Genomic DNA, 24,948 nt, shown 5'->3' with positions numbered 1-24,948 from the left:
GGGAAAAGGCAATCCAAGAAAATACACAAAACAGAGAGAACTTTTAAAAACTTTCAACTGACACCTTACTAAGGCCAACCGGCAAAACTGTATCCATTAATCCATTAAGCAACTACAGGCTGTTATTAAAGAAAACAAAAGGCAAAATCAGAAAATGAAACTTTCTACAAACTATGATAGCCAATACATAAATACAGTAGATAAAATGAACATTAAAATGCATAAAGCTCAAACTGGTGATCCAGAAAGATCAAGATGGGGGAGAATCAAGAATTTAAAATCAGAGACAAGTTGACAAAAAAGAAAGACCAAGAATGCCTCAAAAAAGAGTTCTAGTAGCAGAGACAAAGATAAAAAAATGGATAATTTCTCCTGAAACAAAGAAAAACACTAGTTTCCAGACTAAAAGCGTTGACCAAATGTCCAGAAGTAAGAATGAGAAAAGACCCAGAATGAAATGCTGGTGAAATTTCAGAATTCAATGCTGTGAAGTTTCTACTCAGTTTAATTAAATTTTTTACTCAAAGATAAAGCAGAGAAATGGAATCACAGTTATTGAAGATAACATAATTGTATAAACCCTAAAATATAAAAGGTAATCAGTAATGGAATGTGGAAGGGAGAGTAGATGGCGATGTGAGGGTGAAGCATATCAAAATGGGAATTAAACACATTGTAAAGTTAAGAAGAGAAATATAAATCAACTATATTAGGTTAAAAACTACCGTTAAAAGTCTAGGAAGTGAGGGGCGCCTGGGTGGCTCAGTCGATTGAGCATCAGACTTCGGCTCACGTCATGATCTCACAGCGAGTTCAAGCCCCGTGTCGGGCTCTATGCTGACAGCTCAGAGCCTGGAGCCTGCTTTAGATTGTGTGTCTCCCTCTCTCTCTGCCTCTTCCCGCTCTCATGCTATGTCTCTCTCTCTCTCTCTCTCTCTCAAAAATAAACGTTAAAAAAAAAAAAGTCTAGGAAGTGAGGCTGGGGTTGACATTTTATTTACTCCGTATATGTACTCGACTTAACAAACCACTTTGAATGAGGATTTGGCAAAGAATCAAGATACTGATGACTTTTGAAAAACAGAAGAGGATAAGGCAGAAGGAGGAGGAGAGAGGGAGATACAGAAATAGCGTCAAGAATTCCATACCACACCAAGGTTAATTTCCTCGATAACCTTGAGGGCAGGAACCCACAGTTCTGTTCACAAGAGAAACTAAATGTGTGTCCTACCAATGAATGCTTAGTGCTGAGGAATTAATATGACAATATGCTAAAAGTAGAAAAGGAACCTCTTTTCTGCTGACCCCAAAGGCTGCTCTTCCTCAACATGTGATCAAGTGACTTTTTAGCCATAAGGTAACTGTTGGCACAGGAAGAGGTTACTGACAGTAAGGTGAATAGTAGCCAACTCACACCCAACCTCACCTCACACTTCTGAATGCAGATTTCAGAAAGGAACACCTGCTCTCAATGAAAAAAAAAAATCGTATCAGGAGGAGGGTGAAGCAGGGAAAAGCCAATAAGAAGAGAGGGTGCCAGGGCACCTGCCTGGATCAGTCAGTGGAGCGTGTGACTCTCGACCTTGCAGTTGTGAGTTCAAGCCCCATGTTTGGGTATGGACCTTACTTTGAAAAAAAAAAAAAAAAAAAAAAAAGCGGGGGTGCCTGGGTGGCTCAGTCGGTTGAGCGTCCAACTTCGGCTCAGGTCATGATCTCACGGTCTGTGGGTTCGAGCCCCGCGTCGGGCTCTGTGCTGAGGCTCAGAGCCTGTGCTCAGAGCCCGGAGCCTGCTTCAGATTCTGTGTTTCCCTCTCTCTCTGACCCTCCCCCGTTCATGCTCTCTCTCTGTCTCAAAAATAAACAAACATTAAATAAATACATACATACATAAAAATAAAAAAATAAAAAAAGCATCAGCAGCAGCAGAGGGTGCCACCTGCTGCATACTTACATTGTTGATCAGGTAGACGCCCCGCCCCCTAGAAGAGGCCACTGGTTTTACTATCCAAGGTCCCCGGTCCTTTGAGTATGAATCTGCTCAAAATATTGGGAGATTAAAAGGGAGAGAGAGAAACAAAGAGAAAGAAAGGACAAGAGTTTGTCATCTTAAATTTCAACAATGGTTAACTAGATACCCGAAGCATTCTCCAGGGTTTGTAAGTGAAGGGCAGCACAGCTAAAATAACCTGTATTTCTAAACTAGCTTCAAAAATGCACACAAAAACAGAGCAGGGGTGGGGAGGGAAAAGGAGGAGGAGGAGGAGGCAGCAAAATTACATATTTCTTCCACCATTTCCCCTCTTTCTTGAGTGAGAGAGTGAAAGCAAAATAAGGCAACTATCTGATGTTGGTTTATCACTGTCACAAAACAGCCTTCACGAATCTTGAGATTCTCGCCTCCATTAACCCAAGTCCAGAAGCTCACACTGCAGTGCCAATATGAGTCAAACACTACGTCGCCTGAAATGACTAATTTCCTTAAGTGACCTCTCTTAGCTTATAAGAAAAAAAAATCATCTTAAATCAAACCATGTGCAAGCGGCGCAGGAGGACAATAATTTACAAGTGATTAAAAGGTGCCCTTTACCTTTTTATATACACAATATAGTGATTCAACATTTATATACGTAATGAAGTAACACAATGGGGGTAGTTACCCTCTGTCACCACACACGGTTATTGCAATATTATTGACCATATTCCTATGGTGTACTTTTCATCCCTGTGACTTATTTACTTTAAAACTGGAAGCCTGTGCACCTGTGAATCCATTACACCTGTTTTGCCCACCCTTCCCACCCACCTCCCCTCTGGCAGCCACCAGTTTGTTCTCCACACTGATGAGTCTTTTTCTGTTTTTTTGTTTAAGATCCCACATATAAGTGAAATCATATGTTATTTGTCTTTCTCTAATTTATTTCATGTAATACAATACCCTCTAGGTCCATCCATGTTGTCATGAATGGCAAGATTTCATTCTTTCTTTGCCTGAGTAATATTCCATTGTGCACACGTATCATATCTTTATCTGTCATCTGTGGATGGACACTTAGGTTGCCTCCATATTTTGGCTATTGTAAATAATGAAGCAATAAACACAGAAGTGCATATATCTTTTTGAATTAGTGCTTTCATTTTCTCCTGTAAATGCTGAGAAGTAGAATTGCCGGGTCATATGATATTTCTATTTGAATTTTTTCAGGAACCTCCACGCCAATTTTCAAAGCAGCTGCACCAACTTACATTCCCACCAACCATGCACACCGGGCTCCCTTTTCTCCACGTCCTTGCCAATACTTGCTATTTCTTGTCTTTTTAACACTAGCCATTCTGACAGGTGTGAGGCGACATCTCCTTGTGGTTTTGATTTGCATTTCTCTGATGATGAGTGATGCTGAGGATCTTTCCACGTGTCTGTTCTTGATTTAACCCTCTCCTGTCTCCTCTGGGACCCCATTCCTTAGCTCCTATCTTCAAGCTCTCTCTCCTCTCTGGGTGCTTCTTCTCTTTTTCTCTCCCTTATGATCACATCTACCTCCATACCTGCGATTTCCAGAATCTATTGCCAGAACTCAACTCTGCCTTTACAACTGCCTGCAAATCACCGCATGGAAGCCTCTAGGCATCTCAAATCCACACTTGCTCCCAAATTTCACACTCCTCATCCCTTTTAATAGCTCTTCTTTTACAGTTCTGGTTACACTGCCTGGTTAAAAACACGCTTCTTAGCAGGGCGCCTGGGTGGCTCAGTCAGTTAAGCGGCTGACTTCAGCTCAGGTCATGATCTCATTGTCTATGAGTTTGAGCCCCGCGTATAGCTCTGTGCTGACGGCTCGGAGCCTGGAGCCTGCTTCAGGTTCTGTGTCTCCCTCGCTCTTTGCCCCTCCCCTGCTCACACTCTGTCTCTCTCACTCTCAAAAATGAGTAAATGTTTAAAAAAAGCAAAAAACATTAAAAAAAAACGTGCTTCTAAGCTTCTTAACTTCCCAGATTCACACCTCTAGAGCCATCTTTGACCCTGGCCTCACTACTTAAAACCAGCTGGTACACTCTGTTTATTCTATCGCTCTTTCCACTCCCTCTTTTCCATTCCAGCTACCTGGTTCGGTTCAACTGCACTTCTTCTCTGGATTGCTGCAATAACCTTCCAAGTGACCACTGTGTTCCTCCCCTTGCTCCCTCCAATTCATTGTGGATATAATTCACACAATTATTTTTCTAAAGACTAACCTGCATTCCTTTCCTTCTCAAAAATCTCCTATTGCTCACACTCGAGTGGACAATGGAGGGCAGGAACATAAGCCATGGAGAAAATGGAATTTCTGGGCTACCATATGGCGGGTGGACACCAAAGGAAGAGAAGAACTTAAAATAGCCTTTATAGAGAAGAGAGAGGAATGTCTTTCTGAAAGAAGTGGTACAAATAGGTGTGTTTCTCCCCTAATATGTAACCTTAGCAACGCAACTAACCCAATGATGTTGGATCTCCCCCAAATGAATTTTAGCTTAGAGGTCATGGACTCTGGACAACTGGCAAAGAATGAATGGCATCCTGGCAAGACTGAAATCAAGACGACTCCTCTTGACTATCATGTCTTCCCTCTCCCCGCTTTTCCACAAACATGGTGGGTCCCTGCTGTGGTCTTTGGTGATGACATCATTAAGTGATTTGTTTGGGGGACTGAAGAACACCATTTGCCTACAGTAACTGTCCTGGGGCTAAACACGGTGGCTCTGAGTTACGGCTGTATTAATTCTATGTGTTCTATTGACTTTTTGAATTCATTTTTGTTAAAAAGTAGAGCACATACGAGTTTGAATAATACGCTAAAGAAGCAATCCTACTGAAAGACAGGTCACGCTTGAACTGATGGAGGAATCCTAACTCTATCCAGTCATCTGAATGAGCATCCCCACCCCTGAACCTGCCTCCAAAGGGAAAACAACAGGATAAGAAATAGCAAAGAGAGGACAAAGGGAATTTTCATTTCAGATTCCTGTAGACTTTAATAGGGAATTATTGTACACTTTAACAGGAGCAGTTTTCACACCTGTTTATTATGTAACAATACATCTCAACGTCACTTGAAAAAGGGAATAACATTGAACACTTATTCAACACCTATCAGGTGCCATTCCAAGCGCTTTCCATGTATTAACCTATTTAACCATCCCAACAACACTATAAGGTCAGTACTAGTAATAAGCCCACTTTACAGAGGAGGAAGCTAAGGCACAGAGCAGTTTAAGTTATGTGGCTAAAGTCACATAATAAAAACTCTAAGCTGTAAGTTTTCGGCTTTGAGTCCAACAGAGCTCTTCTGACCCATTCCAGAGCCTTCTGTGGGCAAACACTGAACCGTCAAGCGTCCCCGCTGGAATAGGTGCTATCAGAGAAACGGCCTCACCAGGGTGGAAGCAGGAGATCCTGATGACGGAAGTCCCAGAGGATGAACCCCGCACTGGGCAACCAGACTGTTAAGTCTTACAGGTTAAGAAAATCAAGGGTCAGGAAGTCTAGAGAGAACTTTCTCTTCTTCTCTCCATGCTTCCTCTACCCATAAGACAGGAATAGTCTCTCTCTTGGACTTACCAAGAAGAAAGATATCTATGTGTCTGTCCTCCCCTCGTGTCCTCCTTGATCCTCTCTCACCGGTGTTACCAGGAAGTGGACACTGTGGGCACACTGCCCAGTGTCTTTATGCAACAAGGCCCGGTGGTGAAGAGTGCGGCCTCTAAAACCAAACCACGAAGTGTGAACCTGACGGCACCGTTTGCAACCTGCACGACTTTCGGAAAGCTCCTGACCTCTCTGTGCCTGCCTTCATCTCTTCATCTGTAAACCTGGGATAACAGCAGTGGCTACCTCACAGTAGAAATGCCACTTGGAAGAGGGCTTTACAGAAAGGAAACACTCGTTCCGTATTGGCTCATATTACAACTACTGTGCGGACTCTCACAAAAGACCTGCCTCACACCTTCTCTGTACTCGCACCTCTTCTGTGCACCAAGCCTACTGACTCGGGCTCTGTCCCCAGGGAGGAAAGCCTGAAACAGCCCATTTCACCTGCTGGGACCTGGGAAGACCGTTCACTTCGAGGCAAAAGAAGTAAGGAGCCCACTGGGAATGGGCTGCAGGCCACAGGTCCCATCTAGCTTTACCAAACCACACAGCTGACATTTGGTTCCCCATTTGGCTAACTCATGTATTCTTCAATTCTCCTGAACTCCAACAAGACTGTGACTAACTGGTACCTCTAAACCCTCACACTAAAAAATGCATGATCGTTGAACCTCAAAGGACACTAAGTCACACAAGTCCAGACGTTAAGGTGACAGGAATATTCCCCTAAATGGCAAGAGGAAAACAGACACTCAAAAGGAAGCATATATAGTTCAAATCCAGAAGCATATACTTTCTCACATAGGCACGAAGTCTTGACAATAAAGAGACTTTTTGTACCTGACAGGGGCATGTGTGCAGGGCACCAATGTGTCCTTCCAGAAATGACAGTGACAAGCTTACTAAAAATACACATACAGGTACATAATCAGAATAAAAAGAGTCTTAAAATTATTTCCCTAACTGTTTTAGTAAAGAAACACAACTTTTTAAGGATGTGAGAAGCCCTCATTAGTTACTGACTCGAGGTAGCTAGCCCTTGGGGTAAGTCTGCCCCAAGTTCAGGGGCCAAGGATCGGGGCCTTCCCAGCCAGGCACTTACTACAGAATTCCGCATACTCGGCTGGCAGAAGAAAGGTCTGAGGGAGGATGTGAAAAGCCTTGAATCCATGCGTATGCTGCATTCGAATGATGTTTTTGTACAGTCGGTCCTTCCGGGTTAGTTCATATGACCTAAAAATCGTAAAAGTTTTTCCATTTCAGTCATCTGTGACTCAAAGGTTTTCCCGTGTTATCACATACTAAAGAGTTTATAGTTCACAGTCCGGAAGCAGTCATTGAGGACAGTATTACATCTCAAATCACTTTGTCACCTCCAAAGGTTTATTAATCGTTTTCATAAAATGGATTTCTCTGGTCAGATTTATTCATCAAGGTATAATTTGCATACAGTAAAATCTGCCCTTTTTAAGAAGTGTATAATTTAAAAAAAAATTTTTTTTTAATGTTTGTTTATTTTTGAGAGAGAGACAGAGTGTGAGTGGGGGAAGAGCAGAGAGAGAGGGAGACACAGAATCTGAAGCAGGCCCTGGGTTCTGAGCTGTCAGCACAGAGCCCAATGCGGGGCTCGAACTCATGAACCACGAGATCATGACCTGAGCTAAAGTCGGACGCTTACTGACTGAGCCACCCAGGTGCCCCAAGAAGTGTATAATTCTAAGAGTTTGAACAAATGCAATTATGTAACCACCACCACAAACAGTTCCAACATCCCAAAAAGTCACCCCAAGTCCCTCTGTAGTGACCCCAAGAGCCTTCCAATCACCTCCAGGCCCTGGCAAGCATTCATCTGTTTTCTGTCCCTATAATTTTGCCCTTTTTTGGAAAGCCAAGGACATGGAATGATATAGTATGCGTCCTTTTGAGACTGGCTTCTTTCGCTGCGACTGGCAACAACTGAGACGTATCCTTGTGGCTGCATGCATCAGAATTTCATTCCTTTTTATGACTCGGTAGTAATCTACCGCTTGGATGTACCACAGTTTCTTTATCCATTCACTAGCTGAAGGACATGAGAGCCATTTCCAGTTTTTGAAGATACGGAAAAGTCCCTACAAGCATTTATGTACGGACTTTTGTAAGAATGTAAGCTTTTGCGTGGACGTAAGTTTTCATCTCTCTAGGAATGAGATGGCCGGGTTTAATAAGAGTGTTTGGTAAGTTCTATTAGCTGTCTATTGCTGCATAATAAAATTACCTCCAAAACCTTACAGCTGAAAACCGTAACAAAAATTTCTGTGGGTCAGGAGTGTGAGGGGAGCAGGACTGGCCAATTCTGTCCAGGGCTCCCTCATGAGATGCCAATCACGATGTTGACCAGAGCTACAGCCATCAGGCTTGACAAGGGCTGAAGGACCCACTTTACAAACAGCTCTCTCACATGGAACTGGTTGTTGACAGGAAGCCTCGGTTCCTCCCCATGTGAACTTTTCTGTAAGGCTAACAGAGTGTCTTTGTGACATGACAGCTGGTTCCTCCTACATCAGGTGATGTGAGAGGGAAAGGGACAAGAACAAAGCTGCAATGACTTTAATGACCTAGTCTCAGAAGTGACACCATGTCACTTCTGCCACAAAGTGCTCATTAGAAGTTACAAAGTCCAGGGGCGCCTGCGTGGCTCAGTCAGTTAAGTAAGCATCTGACTCTTGGTTTCAGCTCTGGTCATGATCTCACGGTCCGTAAGCTCAAGCCCTGCGTCGGGGTCCGCACTAACAGTGCAGAGCCTGCTTGGGATTCTTTCTCTCTCTCTGCCCCTCCCCCCCACCTTGAAAATAAATCAACTTAAAAATAAAAACAAGAAGTTACAAAGTCCAGCTCACACCCAAGAACAGAAAAATTAGCTCAACCATTTGAAGGCAAGGTCAAGGAATTTGCGGACACGTTTTAAAACCAACACGTGTGTATGTATTTAACTTTATAAGAAACTGCCAGACTGTTCTCCAAAGTGGCTGTACTGTTTTGCCTTTCCCACTGGCAAAGTTTCAGTGTTGCAGTTGCGCTGTATTCTGACAAGCACTTGGTGTTGTCTGGTGTTTTTTGTTTGTTTTTAGCCATTCCAACAGGCAGTTAGTAGTACCTCGTGTGTGTGTGGTTTTTTTAAGTTTGTTTATTTCTGAGAGACAGAGAGTATAAGCGGGGAGGGGCACAGAGAGAGGAAGAGAGAGAGAGAATTCTAGGCAGGCTCCATACTGTCAGAGCAGAGCCCAATGTGAAGCTTGAACCCACAAACCGAGAGATCATTACCTGAACTGAAATCAAGAGTCGGATGATGGGGCGCCTGGGTGGCTCAGTCGGTTAGGCGTCCGACTTCAGCTCAGGTCACGATCTCACGGTCCATGAGTTCGAGCCCCGCGTCGGGCTCTGGGCTGATGATGGCCCAGAGCCTGGAGCCTGCTTCCCATTCTGTGTCTCCCTCTCTCTCTGACCCTCCCCTGTTCATGCTCTGTCTCTGTCTCAAAAATAAATAAACGTTAAAAAAAAAAAAAAAAAATTAAAAAAAAAAAAAAAGAGTCGGATGCTTAACCGACTGAGCCACCCAGGTGCCCCACCTTGTGTGGTTTTAACTCACATTCCATTAGTGACTATTTAGGAACATCTTTTCATGTCTATCTTCCTTGGTGAGTATCTGTTCAAATATTTTTAGCCCATTAAAAAAAAAAAAAAAAACCAGCCTGTTTATCATTGAGTTTTCAGAGTTTATTATACATTCTTAGATACGAATTCTGTATCAGATATATGTTTTGCAAATATTTTCTCCCAGTTGTGGCTTACCTTTTCATTTTCTTAACAGTGTCTCTCAAAGAGCAGACATTTTAAATTTTCAGGAAGCCCACTTTATCAACATTTTTCTCTTATGGATTGTGCATTTACTGTTAGAGCTAAGAAATCTTTACCAAATCCAAGCGCACAAAGATTTTCTCCTGTGCTTTATTCTAGAAGTTTTACAGTTTTAGCTTTTACATTTAAATCTGATTCTTTTTGCCAAATGGTTTTGATGGGATTTATGAGTATTAAATTTATTCTAACATACTTTAAATATAAATAAACAAAAAAGACTGTGTTCTAAGTTCGACTTTTGATAAATATATTCAAATTTTCAGGGTCCAGAAGCCAAATGCATCAAATAAATTCTAGCTTCATAAAGCTTCATCAGCCACCTGTGACTATTCACTGCTAAAAATCATTATGAAACATTTTAGGTGTTTTATGTTAATTGAATCCTAATTCTTTAATAGTACAAAAAAAATCTAGATTACCCAAATAATGAAAAAACACTAGTAACCAATTAACAAGTACCAAACTCAAAGCATTCTGGGAATTTTTACACAAAGATACCTAGAGGGTGTGACCTTCTGAGAAACATGGCCTGAAAAAAGGACTTTCATGACTTGAAAATAGGACCGTTGAGGAAAACAGAAGATGTGGCTACCTTTCCCACATTTATAGGCCTAATGCCACAGCAGTAACTGTCCAGCCTCTTCTATAACTACATGGAACTTGCATCACCATTAGTAAAACAAGTACCCGCGGGTCGGATAGGTTTCTCCTACACAGTGACCAAGATAGACCTTAATGTTAGACTACAATGATCCTATTGTAGTAAAGTACCAGATCACTAGGTTAAGAATCCCACTGACAACTTAGTTTACATCATTAAAAGATGGATGTGCAAGAGATAAAATTTTAAAGAAAAGCAAGGAAATGATCACCACAAACTTCAGGCAATAATTGTCACCTATCAGGAAGTATATTCCAGAGCACTTCAGTTAGCCTGAACTGGACTCACAAGTTCCACTACTGGCTTCCCCTCATGGTTTGCTCCACTATTTAAAAACCATCCAAGAATCTTTACTATAACCACTAAAACTTAATGTTTCTCAGTTCAAATTTTTCAATATAATTTCTTAAAATCAAAGGGGACTTTGCCAAGTCCAGGTATCACAAACACTTCTTTCTTACCCATCATCCTCTTCATAAATGTAAAGCAGAGGTCCTTAAATTTTAGGTAAGAACCATCCAGAAAGTTTCTTTAAAATTATTGTTTGTAAGTCCCACATCTCAAAATTCTGGGATAAAGTCTAGGATTCTGCATTTTCTACAAGTGTCCCAGGTGATTTGGGTACAGATGGTCCACATTATAATATTGATTTAGCCTAGAACAGTAATTTCCAAACTTTCCAGATATAAATCACCTCGCTGCCTTCTTTTTTTTTTTTAAGTTAATTTATTTTGAGAGAGAGAGAGTGTGAGCAAGGGAGAGGCAGAGAAAGAGGGAGAATCTGAACCAGGCTCCATGCTGTCAGCACTGAGCCTTTGTGGGGCTCAAACTCACAAAACTGCGAGATCACGACCTGAGCGGAAATCAAGAGTCAGACGCTTAACCAACTGAGCCACCCAGGTGCCCTATCCTCACTGTTTTCTAAATATATGGTTTCTAGGTATATACTTACCTAGAAAGATTAAGCACCTAGGAGGTACTCTTTAAATATACATCTTCCCTGGGTATGGTGATTCCACGAATCTACAATGGGACCTGTGAGTGCATATTTTTAAATAGTCTCCCCAGTGACGTTTATCATCAGTTAGAAACACTGACGAGAGGGTAAGAAAAACAATGCATTCTCCTACAGATGCCCAATCCTAGAGGTCTCCAATATCCTTTTGCTTGATACCCCCCATACAAATTTTAGGAAACTATATATCCTTTAGTCGGCATCTAAGATTTTTCATCAAAAAAAATCTGGTTACCAAGGTCGCTCAGCCCATCATCCCAAATGGGTCAACGAATGATAAATCTTATTTTAAAACAAAATTCTAACGCTACCCTTTTAAGTATACTCAAGGGAATCAAAATAACATCAGGATTCAAAGGCCCCTGTACATTTAAAAAATAGTATCGAAGAAAAAGCTCTTTTTTTGTCAGTATATTTTTCGCTTTTTAAAATATACTTTTAACTGAAGGTAATATATATACAGAGAAGCATACAAATCACAAATGCAGAGCATGATGAATTTTGGTCACCTGTGTGAGCACCACTGAGACTAAATGCAGAACATTCCCAGCACCCCAGAAGCCTCCTTCACACTCCCAACCCAGGCGTGATCCCTCAATCACTCTTGTTTTTACTTCTTCCGTGACGCTTCCCCCAAAGAAGGGGTTAGCCTAATAGAACATACTTCATGCTTGCAACTCATATATCATCATACCTTCTCTATAACAAAATATGCATATGCGTTAATATGCATTATTTTCAAATTTCATCTGATCATTAGGCTATAAACTGATTATCACGGCAACTACTGTAGTACACAATATATCAAAACACCATAAATATTACGAATTTTTATTAAAATGTACAGTATACCAAGGTTAATGTCTCCATTTTGATAATTTTGCCACTGTTATAATGGATATTAATGTTAGAAAAACTGAGTAAAGGATACAGAGTATATTATTTTTGCAACTTTTCTAGAAGTCTAAAATTATTTAAAATTAAAAGTTAAAAATTATATTAAAAAAGTTCACAATAATATTGGAAACATTAAAAAAAATATTTTCTAATGTTTATTTTTTTTTTCAACGTTTATTTATTTTTTGGGGGACAGAGAGAGACAGAGCATGAACGGGGGAGGGGCAGAGAGAGAGAGAGACACAGAATCGGAAACAGGCTCCAGGCTCTGAGCCATCAGCCCAGAGCCTGACGCGGGGCTTGAACTCACGGACCGCGAGATCGTGACCTGGCTGAAGTCGGACGCTTAGCGCCACCCAGGCGCCCCTTTAATGTTTATTTTTGACAGAGAGCGAGAGAGAGCGAGAGAATGAGTGGGGGGAGGGGCAGAAAGAGAGGGAGACCCAGAATCTGAAGCAGGATCCAGGCTCTGAGCTGTCAGCACAGAGCCCGATGTGGGGCTCGAACTCACAGACTGAGAGATCATGATCTGAGCCGAAGTCAGACGCTTAACCAACTGAGCCACGCAGGTGCCCTGGAAACATTTTAAGTGCCTGAATGCCTCTTACACTTGAGTTCAGGTCTTTGGATTGAAACCATGCGAGACAGAGCAGCAGAAGCCACGAAGCATGGTGCATTTAGATGATGCGTTATCAGTGTGCTCGAACATACAAGAACACCACATTCAAGGAATACTCCAGAAAATACAGGTTCAAATTTATTAACGCTGTTTAATTCTAAACTGAGACAGAATTCCTATATACCTACAGGAGTACTTCAAAAACCATTAAAATAAATAATATACTAGTAACATGAACTGGAATGCAGACTCCAGTGTAGACTATTTCAAGGACTCTTTAAATGCCTACTTAAGATAGACCGTATGATTCACTTCAACCATCCAGTCACACATTTAGAATACCAAATCCACATCTTCTAGACATAAGGAAGAAAAATAAGGCTTAAGTTACTTTTGCAAATGAAGCAGAGACATAAAACTGAAACTTGTTATGAACTCAAAATTCACATTTAAGCAAGATTATGAGGAAATTACTTGACTTGGGCCAGGTATTTACACACAGTGACGAGATATAAGAGAATTGAAAAATTAAGAAAGAAACTTCATTAGATAAAAATGAGAAAAGCATATGAAAATAAAACTTGTGAGCATAAGTAACTAGGACTTAAGTCCTAGAACTAAATAGAATAAACTAAAATGTAACCACAGTCCAAATAAAAAAGTTGTACTAGATTTCCTTCTCTTCATGAGATGAGATTTGTTTCCCTCTTGTCTACAAGGTCATCTATCTGTCTCTCCGTGCTTGAGTATGACTGCCAGAATAAGGTAGGGTCTCAGCATCAATTTTATTCCTATTTTCTTCTTCACAGATGAAAACACTAGGAAACTCTGGTCACAAAAATAACAGCTAACACTTCTGTAGTGTTTACTATGTAACGAGCGAGCACTGTTCTAAATAGTTTAGATCTGGACACATTAAATCCTCACAACAGTCCTGTGAAGTGTGGATCATTAGCAACATCTTTTTACCAATGAGGAAAATGATGTTCAGAAAGGTCTTGTTACCAAGGTCGCTCAGCAGAACTGGTATCCGGGCCCAGGCACTTGGTTAGAAGAGCCTATGCTCCTGGCCACTAGGCAGTATTGCCCCTCTAGGCTGCCATTAAAAATGCAACTGGAAGGAGTTTTCTCTACCAGTGACACTCAATTCTTTCAACTTCCTAATTCTGTGTCAAAAATCACAAGATGATCTACCATTACAAATTAAAATTAATGGCCTATCAGCTGACAACGTGACTATGTCAAGTTTTATGCTTTGGATTCTATTAAAAGCAAAGAAATTGAAATCACTATCACGGAAAAATAATTTGTCATTACCAGAATTCAATTCAACACCATTTTTTGGAGCGGGGAGGGGGTTTTGTCTGGAACCCTGGAAGTGTTTGCACCCAAGGACAATGCACCATGTTAACATTCTAAGAGGGCCATTGTTTTACAAACGGGAAGAATAGTAACTGAAAAAGGAGGTGAGAGAGGGAGGACACTTCCACACAAGGGGCTCTCAAACTGCTCCATCTTAGGAAAGAGAACCTATGGGATTTGCAATCCAGAAACAGTCTCCTTTAGAACCATCCATGTCTACACAGTCCTTGGAGAGGCTTCATATAATACATGCTTACAGATATGAACACCTCGGTTTGATTTGCAGACTGCTGCCCCGTATCACAGACTTCTTTTTTTAAGGACATTAATTATCTCTCTTGGCCACATGCCCAGTGTCAAGTACCTTTAAATGGAGCAAAGTAGCTACAAGAGCATTACCTGGGAAAGTGATTAACCTTTTGTGCTTCAGAAAGGGTGCGAAGTAAGAAGGGCTTCAGGTGGGATCCTGTCCACATTAGGTTATAGTCAGTGCTGCTTGGGTGAACCTGAGGGCAGATAAAAAGATACAAAAACATCAGAGATAGCCTCTCTCCAGGGAGATGGCAAGAAAGGCCGTAGAAATTTTTCATCTACAGAGCAGAGTGAGTGCCCAGTTAGTATTTAAACCTGGTAAAATAAAAGCTGAGTATGAAAAGCTGTAAAGGATGGGATAGGTGGGCAAATCCCAGATACAAAAAGTGGAATAAATGAATCCTTCTATAGAAGTCTGTGATGTCTCTTAACATTCTTACATATCAAAGCATGAGAAGAGGGCTCAAACCCACAACTCTCGTCTCAGTGTCCTTAGGTCCTTACAGATGCTGGATATAAAGCACTGATCAGGACTAAAACCTTGTCATGGCAAACCAACTCAGGATATCATTCATTCACTCATAAGAATGATTTTGTCTATTCACTTGTCTGTTCATTCAACAATTATGTACCCTGTGCCTATGATGTGAGAGGTACCAGTGAGGCCCCAGAGATAAAACACCAAGACAGGATATAGACTAGTATCAGAACTTTCATAAAATGTCTACTTCAGACCTCAACCTAAGATAAGGAGCTAGGAACCAGACTATTATCAATCTTCTCAAAATATCTACAGTGTAAATCAGTCCAGCATTTTTGCCTGTCCCTTTTAATATCAATATCCCAATTTTCCTAATTTTCTTTGGGAATGACATACCATTTGGTTTTAAAAGACTGCCAGTCACCCCCTGACCCCCTGCAAGGAGCACTTCCATGGCCCAAGCTGGACTAGTCATACTATCTCCAGTCTTCAGTGGAGAAAGGCACAATGACAATGAATGGAGTTGAGTCACTTCTATGGCAGTGCCTCGAAGAGACAGTCCCTAAGATTCCTATTCCCAGATCCTTGGAGCTGTTCTAGTCTCTTTCCTTACAAAGGCCTGCCTTTTCACCTCTTCCTCTGATTCTGCTACGCATCCTGTGTATAACTTACCCACAAATCCTTTATTTATTTTTTAACGTTTATTTATTTTTGAGACAGAGACAGAGCACGAGCAGGGGAGGGGCAGAGAGAGAGGGAGACACAGAATCCAAAGCAGGCTCCAGGCTCTGAGCTGTCAGCACAGAGCCCGACATGGGCTCAATCCCACAGACCAGGAGATCATGACCTGAGCTGAAGTCAGACGTTTAACTGACCGAGCCACCCAGGGGGCCCTCTTTGGGTTTAAATTAGGCAGAATCTACTTCTGTTGCTTGCCATCAAAGAATCTTAATTCAGTATCAGACCATTCCCTATGGGCAGCTCTGTCTCTACCCCAAGCCTAATCATAGCAAGAAAAACGTTTGGGGTTTTTAGTTTAAAAAAAGAGAGAGAGAGGAAGGGAGGAAGGAGGGGCAGGGGGGAAGGAATCTTGTGAAAATGTTTTCCATGCATTTCAAGGAGAAACTGGTAAATCCACTCAGAAATTCAACATAAGCTCTGCATCATCACTAAGCATAGATCCCGAGTACCCTCTAGAGCTGCCCTATTAACTGGTCGTCAGGTTGGATGTCTAGGATTTTCAGCTTTAGAGCAGATCAGGTGAGGTAGTAAAAATGAGCTTACTTCATGAAATCCATGGGCTGTCAGAATGCTGCGTACCAGGCGACTATCTGTTCGCACAATCTTGTAAGACAAATGATAACGTTCTAGAGAAAAACACAGAATCAAATTCAGTAACCAAAAAGTTAACTGTAGAGACAAAAATAAAACTGTGAGATTGTGGCTTGCTTAACTGTACTCGGTAACATTGTACTACTACCCTTACGCTATTATTAAGTAGGCTACTATTATTGTGGACCAAGGGTTCTTAACCTGACATTTGCTGCGGGTTATTAAAAATAGATGGGAGACAAAATGGCATCTTTGTTCTCACCACTAGTTGAAATTTAACATTATCTTCAATTACAAATGTAGGCACAAAACGGAGTGTTAGCAATACCCGTGACCTTGCCACCTACAGGTACCAGGTGTTTTAATATTATTGTACAATTGTTACAGTTATCTGAAAATGTCATTTCTCACAATATATAAAAATTATGGCAGTTAACAAACCTCCCAGCAGACCATGTTATTTAATGCACTAATAAAAATGCATATATGTCACAAATTTACCTTTTATACAATATTTTGATAATTACATTTCAATACAATTGATTTTGTTTAGACTCCTATATATTTTCTATACACTTCAGAACCATTATGCTGAGAAGAGACCCACAGGCTTCCTTACACTGCCATTGCACATTTGGTCCACTGCACAAAAAGGTTAAGAACCCCTGCTCTAGACAGTCCTCTGTGTGCAATAATGCTGATTACCAGTATATCTTAGACCAGAGGTTATAAACTGGCAATCCAGGGCCAAAACCAATCTGCAGACATTGTTTGTTAACTTCTCATCGTGCTTTAAAAACAAATTGAGCCTGGGTCTCTCTGTCGGTAGAGCATCAGACTTGTAATCTGAGGGTCCGGGGCTCATATCCCTGTTCAGGCGCCAGATGCACCTTGGGGCGCCTGGGGAGCTTAGTCAGTTAAGCGTCCGACTCCTGATTTCTGCTGCTCAGGTCATAATCTCATGGTTCATGAGATTGAGCCCCACATCAGGCTCTGCACAGACAGGGCAGAGGCTGGTTGGGATTCTCTTTGTCTCTCTCTCTGCCCAGTCCCCACCCATGTGCGCACACTCTCGCTCCCTCTCTCTCAAAATAAATAAACATTAAAAAAAAAAAAAAGACTTTCAAACACTTAAATTAAAAAATAAGAATAATAAATGAAAATAAATTGAATTATTGAGGTGCCTGGGTGGTTCAGTCGGCTAAGCGTCCAACTCTCAATTTCAGCTCAGGTGGTGATCTTACAGTCATGAGACTGAGCCAGGAGTCCTTGACACATTACATGAACCGTCACAGAAGGCAACCAAGAATAAAGCAACAATGGAACAGAGCCCACCACGGGACTGGTTGCCTCTCCCGGGGTATCAGCGTGAGGACCCCACCTCAGGAGGCTCCGAGCCAGGCTTTCTGCAGGAGGCACAAAGGCCCAGTGAACTGCCAAGTAGATACTATGCTCCATGATGAGTGCAGAGCCTGCTTAAGATTCTCTCTCTCTCTCTCTCTCTCTCTCTCTCTCTTTCTCTCTCTCTCTCTCTCTCTCAGCACTCTCTGTCCCTCTCCCCCCACCACAAAAAAAAAAAAAAAAAGAAAAGAAAAGAACGAAAAACAAATTGAATTACTAACCTTCTGAAATTGGAGGAATTCATTTAAATATCTCGAATTCTGGGCTCTCTTGAAAACCCTGGCAACCCTGGGCTCGCTCTCTCTACCAGGGTGAGTCCACTGAGGAAGGGCGAGTGCTCCCTTCAGGACAGGTTCACAGGGTCTAGTTCAGCACAGTCCCCTCATGGTCCCTTCATTCATTCACATTACCCGCCAGGCCCCATACGCATTCTGTGCTTTTGACCCCTAAGACTAAAGTCTGTAATCATGTGAGATTTCTACACATCTCCAAAGACTAAATTTTACTCCGGCCCACTAAATGCCACCTCTTTCTACGCACCACCACAAAGTGTTTGAAAAAATTAGCTAAGAATTCTACAGCACAATTAAAAAAAATTTTTTTTATTTTTCTTTTTTAAAGTTTTTATTTATTTATTTTGAGAGAGAGAGAGCGAGCGAGCATGAGAGAGGAGGGGCAGAAAGAGAAGGAGAGAGAGCGAATCACAAGCAGGCTCCACACCGTCAGTGCAGAGCCCAACGTGGGGCTCAATCGCACAAACCATGAGATCATGACCTGAGCCAAAGTCAAGAGTCAGACACTTAACTGACTGGGCCACCCACGTGCCTCTCCTAAATTATTTTTTTCTTAAGCAATCTCTATGCCCAAGGTAGGGCTCAAACTCACGACCCTGAAATGAAGAGTCACACGCTCCACCAACTGAGCCAGCCAGGCAGTGCATCTATAGAATCATTTTTCGAAAAAGACTGCACAGTGAACAATTTCTGAATGAGTGTAATACAGAAACTTATAGACAGACCTTAGAACCAAATTCAGCCTCTCCAGTCAAAGATAAGCCTATCTTTTTATGAATTTATGTGAAAATATCCATAAATCCCTGCTGCTACTTGCCCAGCCCTGGCAAGAACACCATGCAGAGCAGACGCAGGAAGACGGGAATGAAAAGACCAGACACTCCATACTTCTCATTCTTGTGGCAAACTTCTAAAGCCCAGTCACAGGGTTTTCCCAATGATCAATCACTATTATGTTGTCTTTGCAATACGGTTATAAGAAAAACACTTCAGAGTCATGTCTTCACTCCAGCGCAGAGAATAATTTAAGAAACAGTACAGTGCACTGCTTAAGAGTTTGTCTTCTGATTCGAAGTTGGCGAGGGAAAGCACAAGATAGGCCTGGAATATCTTGTTATGCCCAAAGAGTGGAAAGTGCTCAAAAACTGACTGGGAACATGTCACAAGGATCTCAATGGATCGCAATGGATCCCAAGGATCTCAATGGCCAAATTTAAGACAATTTGAAAATAAAAATGAATTATGACAGAGATAGAGTATAATCCACTTATATTTAAGAAAAAAAAAAAAAAAAAAAGAACCCATGAGTCCACACTGGTAAGAAGGTATACTGGTTTTCCATTGCTGCTCCTGTAATAAACTACCACCCACTTGATGGCTTTACCAGCACAAATCTGTTGTCTCATATTTCTTATGTCAGAAGTCTGACACAGATGTCATCAAGGCAAGAGGGGAGCTGCATTCCTTTCTACAGACTCTTTCTATAGGCTCATTTCTTTTCCTTCTCCAGCTTCTAGAGGCTTCCCCCATTCCATGGCTTTTGGTGCCCTTCCTCTATCTTCAAAGCCAGCAATGAAGGGTCTGGTCCTTCTCACACAGCGTCGATCTGACTCCTCTTCTGCCTCCTTCTTCCACTTTAAAGGACCCTTGTGATGAAGGTCAGTTGATTAGCAACCTTAAATCCACCTACACCTTCAATTTTCTGTTGCTACGTCAGGTAATATTTTCATAGGTTCTGGGATTAGGGGGTGGACATCTTTGGGCGGGACCATTATCCTGCCTATCAGAGGAGGGAAAGTTCTTTACAGAAAATCCAGCTAATAAATGTAAAAGGAAAGAAACAGAATATCAGTATTTCACAAAAACCGTAAGAGGAAGAGGTTCAGACTAAAATCAATGGAAACCAATGGGTGAGAGACTTGGGAAACAGGATATTCATGCATCTCAAAATATCATTCCAGAGAATGCTTGTAACACAGCAAACAAAACAACAAAACAAAACTTCTAATGAAGTAATCTGGTGAACACTATTCTCAACCAAATGATGAGGGGCACCTGGGTGGCTCAGTAGGTTAAGTGTCCGACTTCGGCTCAGGGCAGGATCTCGCAGTTCGTGAGTTCCAGCCCCACATTGGGTCCTGTGCTGACAGCTCAGAGCCTAGAGCCTGCTTCAGATTCTGTGTTTCCCTCTCTCTCTGTCCCTCCCCCACTCACGCCCTCTCTCTCTCTCTCCCTCTCACAGATAAAGAAATATTTTTTAAAAAATGATGAAACTTGCCACCACCAACAAGGCAATACAATTATATCACATGCTTCCTAACGTAATACACTGAAGAAGATACACTATGTGATAGTCCTACAAATCTTTAAACCTGAATCTAAACATGGAGAAACAATCAGACAATCCCAAACGTAAGGACATCTGCAAAGCAACTAGTCTGGAATCTCTAAAACTGTCAATGCCATGAAAGACCAAAAAAAAAAAAAAAAGCCTGGGAGGTTAAAGGAGAAATATGAAAAGTAAATACAATCTTTGACTTCATCCTAGACTTTAGAAAAAAAAGTAGTATAAAGGTCTAAATTGGGGCGCCTGGGTGGCTCAGTCAGTTAAGCGTCTGACTTCGGCTCAGGTCACGATCTCACGGTCCCTGAGTTCGAGCCCCGCGTCGGGCCCTGTGCTGACAGCTCAGAGCCTGGAGCCTGTTTCAGATTCTGTGTCTCCCTCTCTCTCTGACCCTCCCCCGTTCATGCTCTGTCTCTCTCTGTCTCAAAAATAAATAAACATTAAAAAAAAAATTAAAAAATAAATAAAGGTCTAAATCAGAACAACTAGGGAAATGTGCATTAGCACTGTATATTAAATAAAAGTACTTTACCAGTGACAGATTTCCTGAATGTCACCTCAGTACTGTGGTTATACCGAGGACGCCCTGCCCTTAGGGATACATTGCTAAACAAGATATTATGGCATAAAGTACTTGAACTAATTCTCAAATGGTACAGAGAGACAAAATGTTAATAGTTGGTGAGCACGGGGAAACACTATACATGCATTCAATGTACTGTTCTTACAGCTGGTTGAGAGGTTTTTAATTTTTCTAGGTTGAATGTTTAGAAAGTGAAAGAAAATCTGGTCTCTTCATTATAACTGTGATCCCCAACATCTCCATTTCTGCGCGTGCAAAAGCCAAAGGATCATCAACGCCAGAGACCGGAAGCGCACCTGATGCCGCACCGGTTCGGCACTGGGGGCCTCACGGTGCCAGGCCATGGGGAGGGCAGTGAGGAAGGTGTGCGGAAAAACGGAGAATGACCACCTGGGGACTGGGGAAGGAGGAGGAGCAATAAGAGAAAGAGTCTGTCTCTGCAGTGTAACTGCCAAGGGTTCAAATCCTGGCTTTACCACTTCCTGCCTGCAATCATGAACAAATGATTTCTCCATGGTCAGTTTCCCCACTTGTAAAATGGGGTCGGTAATAAACGTACTTACCTCACGGGGTAGTTCAGTTAACACACATAAAGCTTTTATAACACTTGTTGCTACACAGCAGCATAAATTTTTACCAAGTAAAAATTTTCATAGAGTAAAAAAGTAAATATGTAGCAAAGTAGCTATTAACACATAGTATTACATAATAAATTATGCATTTTATGCAGCAAATTTAAAAATAAAAATGCGGGGCGCCTGGGTGGCTCATTCGGTTGAGCATCCGGCTTCGGCTCAAGTCATGATCTCACAGCTCGTGAGTTCGAGCCCCGCGTCGGGCTCTGTGCTGACAGCTCGGAGCCTGGAGCCTGCTTCAGATTCTGTGCCTCCCTCTCTCTCTCTGCCCCAACCCACTTGCATTCTGTCTCTGTCTCTCTCAAAAATAAACAAACATCAAAAAAAAAATTTTTTTTTTTAATTAAAATGCTATTTGTACTCTTTCTCCTACTTTTCCTAACACGGAAGAAAAATTCCATTATCACCACACTCAGTGACCACTCACAGTATGTAAGTAGTAATCAGTGACCAACTTCCTCTAATCTATACCAGCTAACTATAAGCCAACTCCAATACTTTGCACATGCTCCAAAAGGGGAGTGCAAGAAAGATAAAGTGCAAGTGTGACTGCCGGGGATTTTAACTCACATTCATGTTCTGTGTCCAATGATGCTGATTACCAGTGTATTTTAGACCAGAGGTTATATTTTGGTGACCCAAGGGCCAAACCCATCCAGCCTGCAGACATGGTTCGTTCATTCTTTGTGGTGTTTTAAACATAAAACTGAATTAGTCCCTAACCTTTTAAAACTGAAAGAATTCATATAAAAATCTAGATTTCTGGGCTTCGTTTGAAAAACCTGGCAACCCAGGGCTCTGCTCCCATGGCAAAAGTCAAATGGAGGCTTGCAACTATAAACTGAGCCAGCCCCCAACTGTCCAAGAAACAACTCCCTTATCCATATTTCCTTTCACATAAAAAGAAGCAGGGCGTGATACGGTCCTACTAGCGAACTGCCTAACATCTGATATCTGAGCCTCTAAGCATGCACCATAAGACCGTGGAATTTTCCTCTTCTCCAACCACTCACGTGTGTATCGGGGGCAACCTAAAGTGCCAGGCCTCCTGGCAAATTCCAGGACTGACGGACAGCAGCGCAGCAAATTAAAACAAGGAACCAATAATCTAACTGTCAGTACAGAAGCACCCAGGGAGTGAGGACATGCCCTAAGAAGTTTGGTCAAAAATAGCCTGGGAAACTAGAAGGAAGATAAAACTGACTTTCTTTACTTTTAGAATTGAAGAGCAATCCTTTCAATGGCAACACAGTGTAGCTTTGCCTTACTGTCACAAAATGAGGTCTACACGTGTACTGTTGAACATGGTAGCCGCTAGCCACGTATGACTACTGGGCACGTGAAATATAACTAGTGTGACCTTTTGAAACTGAATTTTCAACGTTATTTAACTTTATTAATTTAAATTTGGAAACTGATATCTGATTCAATTACTGGAAAACGTGTTTGGAACTTGAACATATGAATTTACTTTTTCAACTATAATGTGTGCAAAATCTAACCACAGACTAAATATTTGTGATGAAAAATATTTTGCACCACACTGAGATGTACTCTAAGTGTAAAATACATACTATGTGTCAAATATCTTTTTTTTTTTTTAATGTTTATTTATTTTTGAGAGAGAGAGACAAAGGACAAGCTGGGGAGGGGCAAAAAGCGAGGGAGACACAGAATCCAAACCAGGCTCCAAGCTCCAAACTGTCAGCACAGAGCCCAACACGGGGCTCAAACTCACAGACTGCGAGATCATGACCTGAGCCAAAGTCAGATGCTTAACTGACTGAGTCACCCAGGTGTCCCATACATGCCAAATATCTTAATGATTTTTCTATATTGAGTAAATGTGGAAATGACAATTTGTATTAAGTAAAATATATATTTTTTAAAGTTTATTTTGAGAGAGAGCACACTTGCACATGAGCAGAGGAGGGGCAGAGAGGGAGGGAGAGAGAATCCTAAGCAGGTTCCATGCTGTCAGTGCAGAGCCCAACGTGGGGCTTGATCTCATGAACTATGAGATCATGACCTGAGCAAAAATCAAGAGGTCGGACACTTAGCCAACTGAGCCACCCAGATGCCCCAAAATAAAATATATTATTAAAACTAATTTCACCTATTTCTATTTTTTTTTTTAATAAGGCCACTGGAAAACTTACATATCTAGCTTGCATCATATTTCTATTGGACAGTGCTAGTCTACACAAATGCAAACTGACATTTTGCAAACTGAGGAACCTGACAAATTCAGAGACAAATTATAAAATGATGCTGGGGCGCCTGGGCGGCCCAGTCAATTAAGCGTCTGACTTCGGCTCAGGTCACGATCTTGCGATTTGTGAGTTCGAGCCTTGTGTTGGGCTCTATGCTGACAGCTTGGAGCCTGAAGCCTGCTTGGGATTCTGTGTCTTCCTATCTCTCTGCTCCTACCCCCATCATGCTCTGTCTCTCTCAAAAATAAAATAAAATAAATTAATTAGTTAAATTAAAAAAAAAATGATGCTTCCTTCTAGGAATGGATTACCTTAAACTGCAAATATCTCTATTGTCTCTAAAATGCAATCCATTTACATGTTCAAAGTATATACAATTTTGAAAAAAAAATGGATATAGTAAGAAAAAATATATTTCTGGAATATAGCAATATTGTACAAAAAGTATTAACAATAAATACAATGAAACATTTAACAGATAACAGAAAAAAATAAGACTGGCATCTAACACGCTAAGATCAACAGAAGATAACTAATCCCCCAGAAACTTCTCAAGGGGATTTAAACACAGGATTATGATCTGAGCAGATCTATGTCAGCTATTTAAGAAAGAAAAAAAAAAAAAAAAAAAGACCCAGAGAATTTAACAATTCATAAATCTGAGGCAGCAACCAGAAAACTCATTCAAATTGTTCTTTTCATAAAGGACTATGCAAAAAATCACGATACCTCAAAGAATTGGGAAGATACAGAAAATTCGAAAACAAAGTTTGAGAAAAAAGTTCAGTGGCCTTTTCTTTAATCACAAGTATGTGGAAAGGGGGAAAAAGACATATACGTTCTAAAAACGCAGGGACTGGTTGAATAATGGAATGACAACACTGATGGATACTAATTCCCAGTAAACCCTGGATACTCTAAAAAAGGAAGGGTCTGCCTATTGCCATGGCATACAGAGATGCATCTATGTGACAAGCAGACCAAAAGAAGTATGTTTGGGGGAGATTATTTACTTCTGTTGTTTGTACCCACCTTTGATGTTTTAACTCCAATCATGATGACAGGGAGTTTCTTTGCAAATGTTAGCAAATCTTTAGTTCTTCCAAATTCAGAGAACATGAATGAACCATATCCCTTTAAGTGGTAACCTAGCAACTTGCTGAAGGGATTAGAACAAGACCCTTGGGGAGGGAGGAGGATTCAAATCCCAGAAGCAGGTGTTCACTGTCCTCTGAACTCCTAGCTTATTATGGAGCAAGGACAGACCTTAAAGTCATTTC

The 24,948-nt window shown here is 41.3% G+C and overlaps 1 protein-coding gene across 16 annotated transcripts in view; it reads right to left on the bottom strand.

The window, feature by feature from the left end:
* TTLL5 (tubulin tyrosine ligase like 5) overlaps nucleotides 1-24,948 on the bottom strand; it is a 286,873-nt gene that overhangs the window by 251,581 nt on the left and 10,344 nt on the right. For all 16 annotated transcript variants that reach the window (XR_007153248.1, XR_007153249.1, XM_047863906.1 and 13 more), the window contains exons 4-7: nucleotides 16,152-16,234; nucleotides 14,474-14,580; nucleotides 6,726-6,856; nucleotides 1,952-2,034 (exon numbers count right to left, since the gene is read on the bottom strand). Coding sequence is in view for 14 of the 16 variants with exons in the window: in XM_047863906.1 (XP_047719862.1) it covers nucleotides 1,952-2,034; nucleotides 6,726-6,856; nucleotides 14,474-14,580; nucleotides 16,152-16,234 (404 nt within the window). In the remaining 2 variants the exon portion in view is untranslated. The remainder of the gene's footprint in view (nucleotides 1-1,951; nucleotides 2,035-6,725; nucleotides 6,857-14,473; nucleotides 14,581-16,151; nucleotides 16,235-24,948) is intronic.

The sequence above is a fragment of the Prionailurus viverrinus genome, chromosome B3 (genome assembly GCF_022837055.1).
Source record: "Prionailurus viverrinus isolate Anna chromosome B3, UM_Priviv_1.0, whole genome shotgun sequence".
NCBI lineage: Eukaryota > Metazoa > Chordata > Mammalia > Carnivora > Felidae > Prionailurus > Prionailurus viverrinus.
Note: the sequence above shows the minus strand (reverse complement) of the source record. Positions and strands in the feature narration are given on the sequence as shown.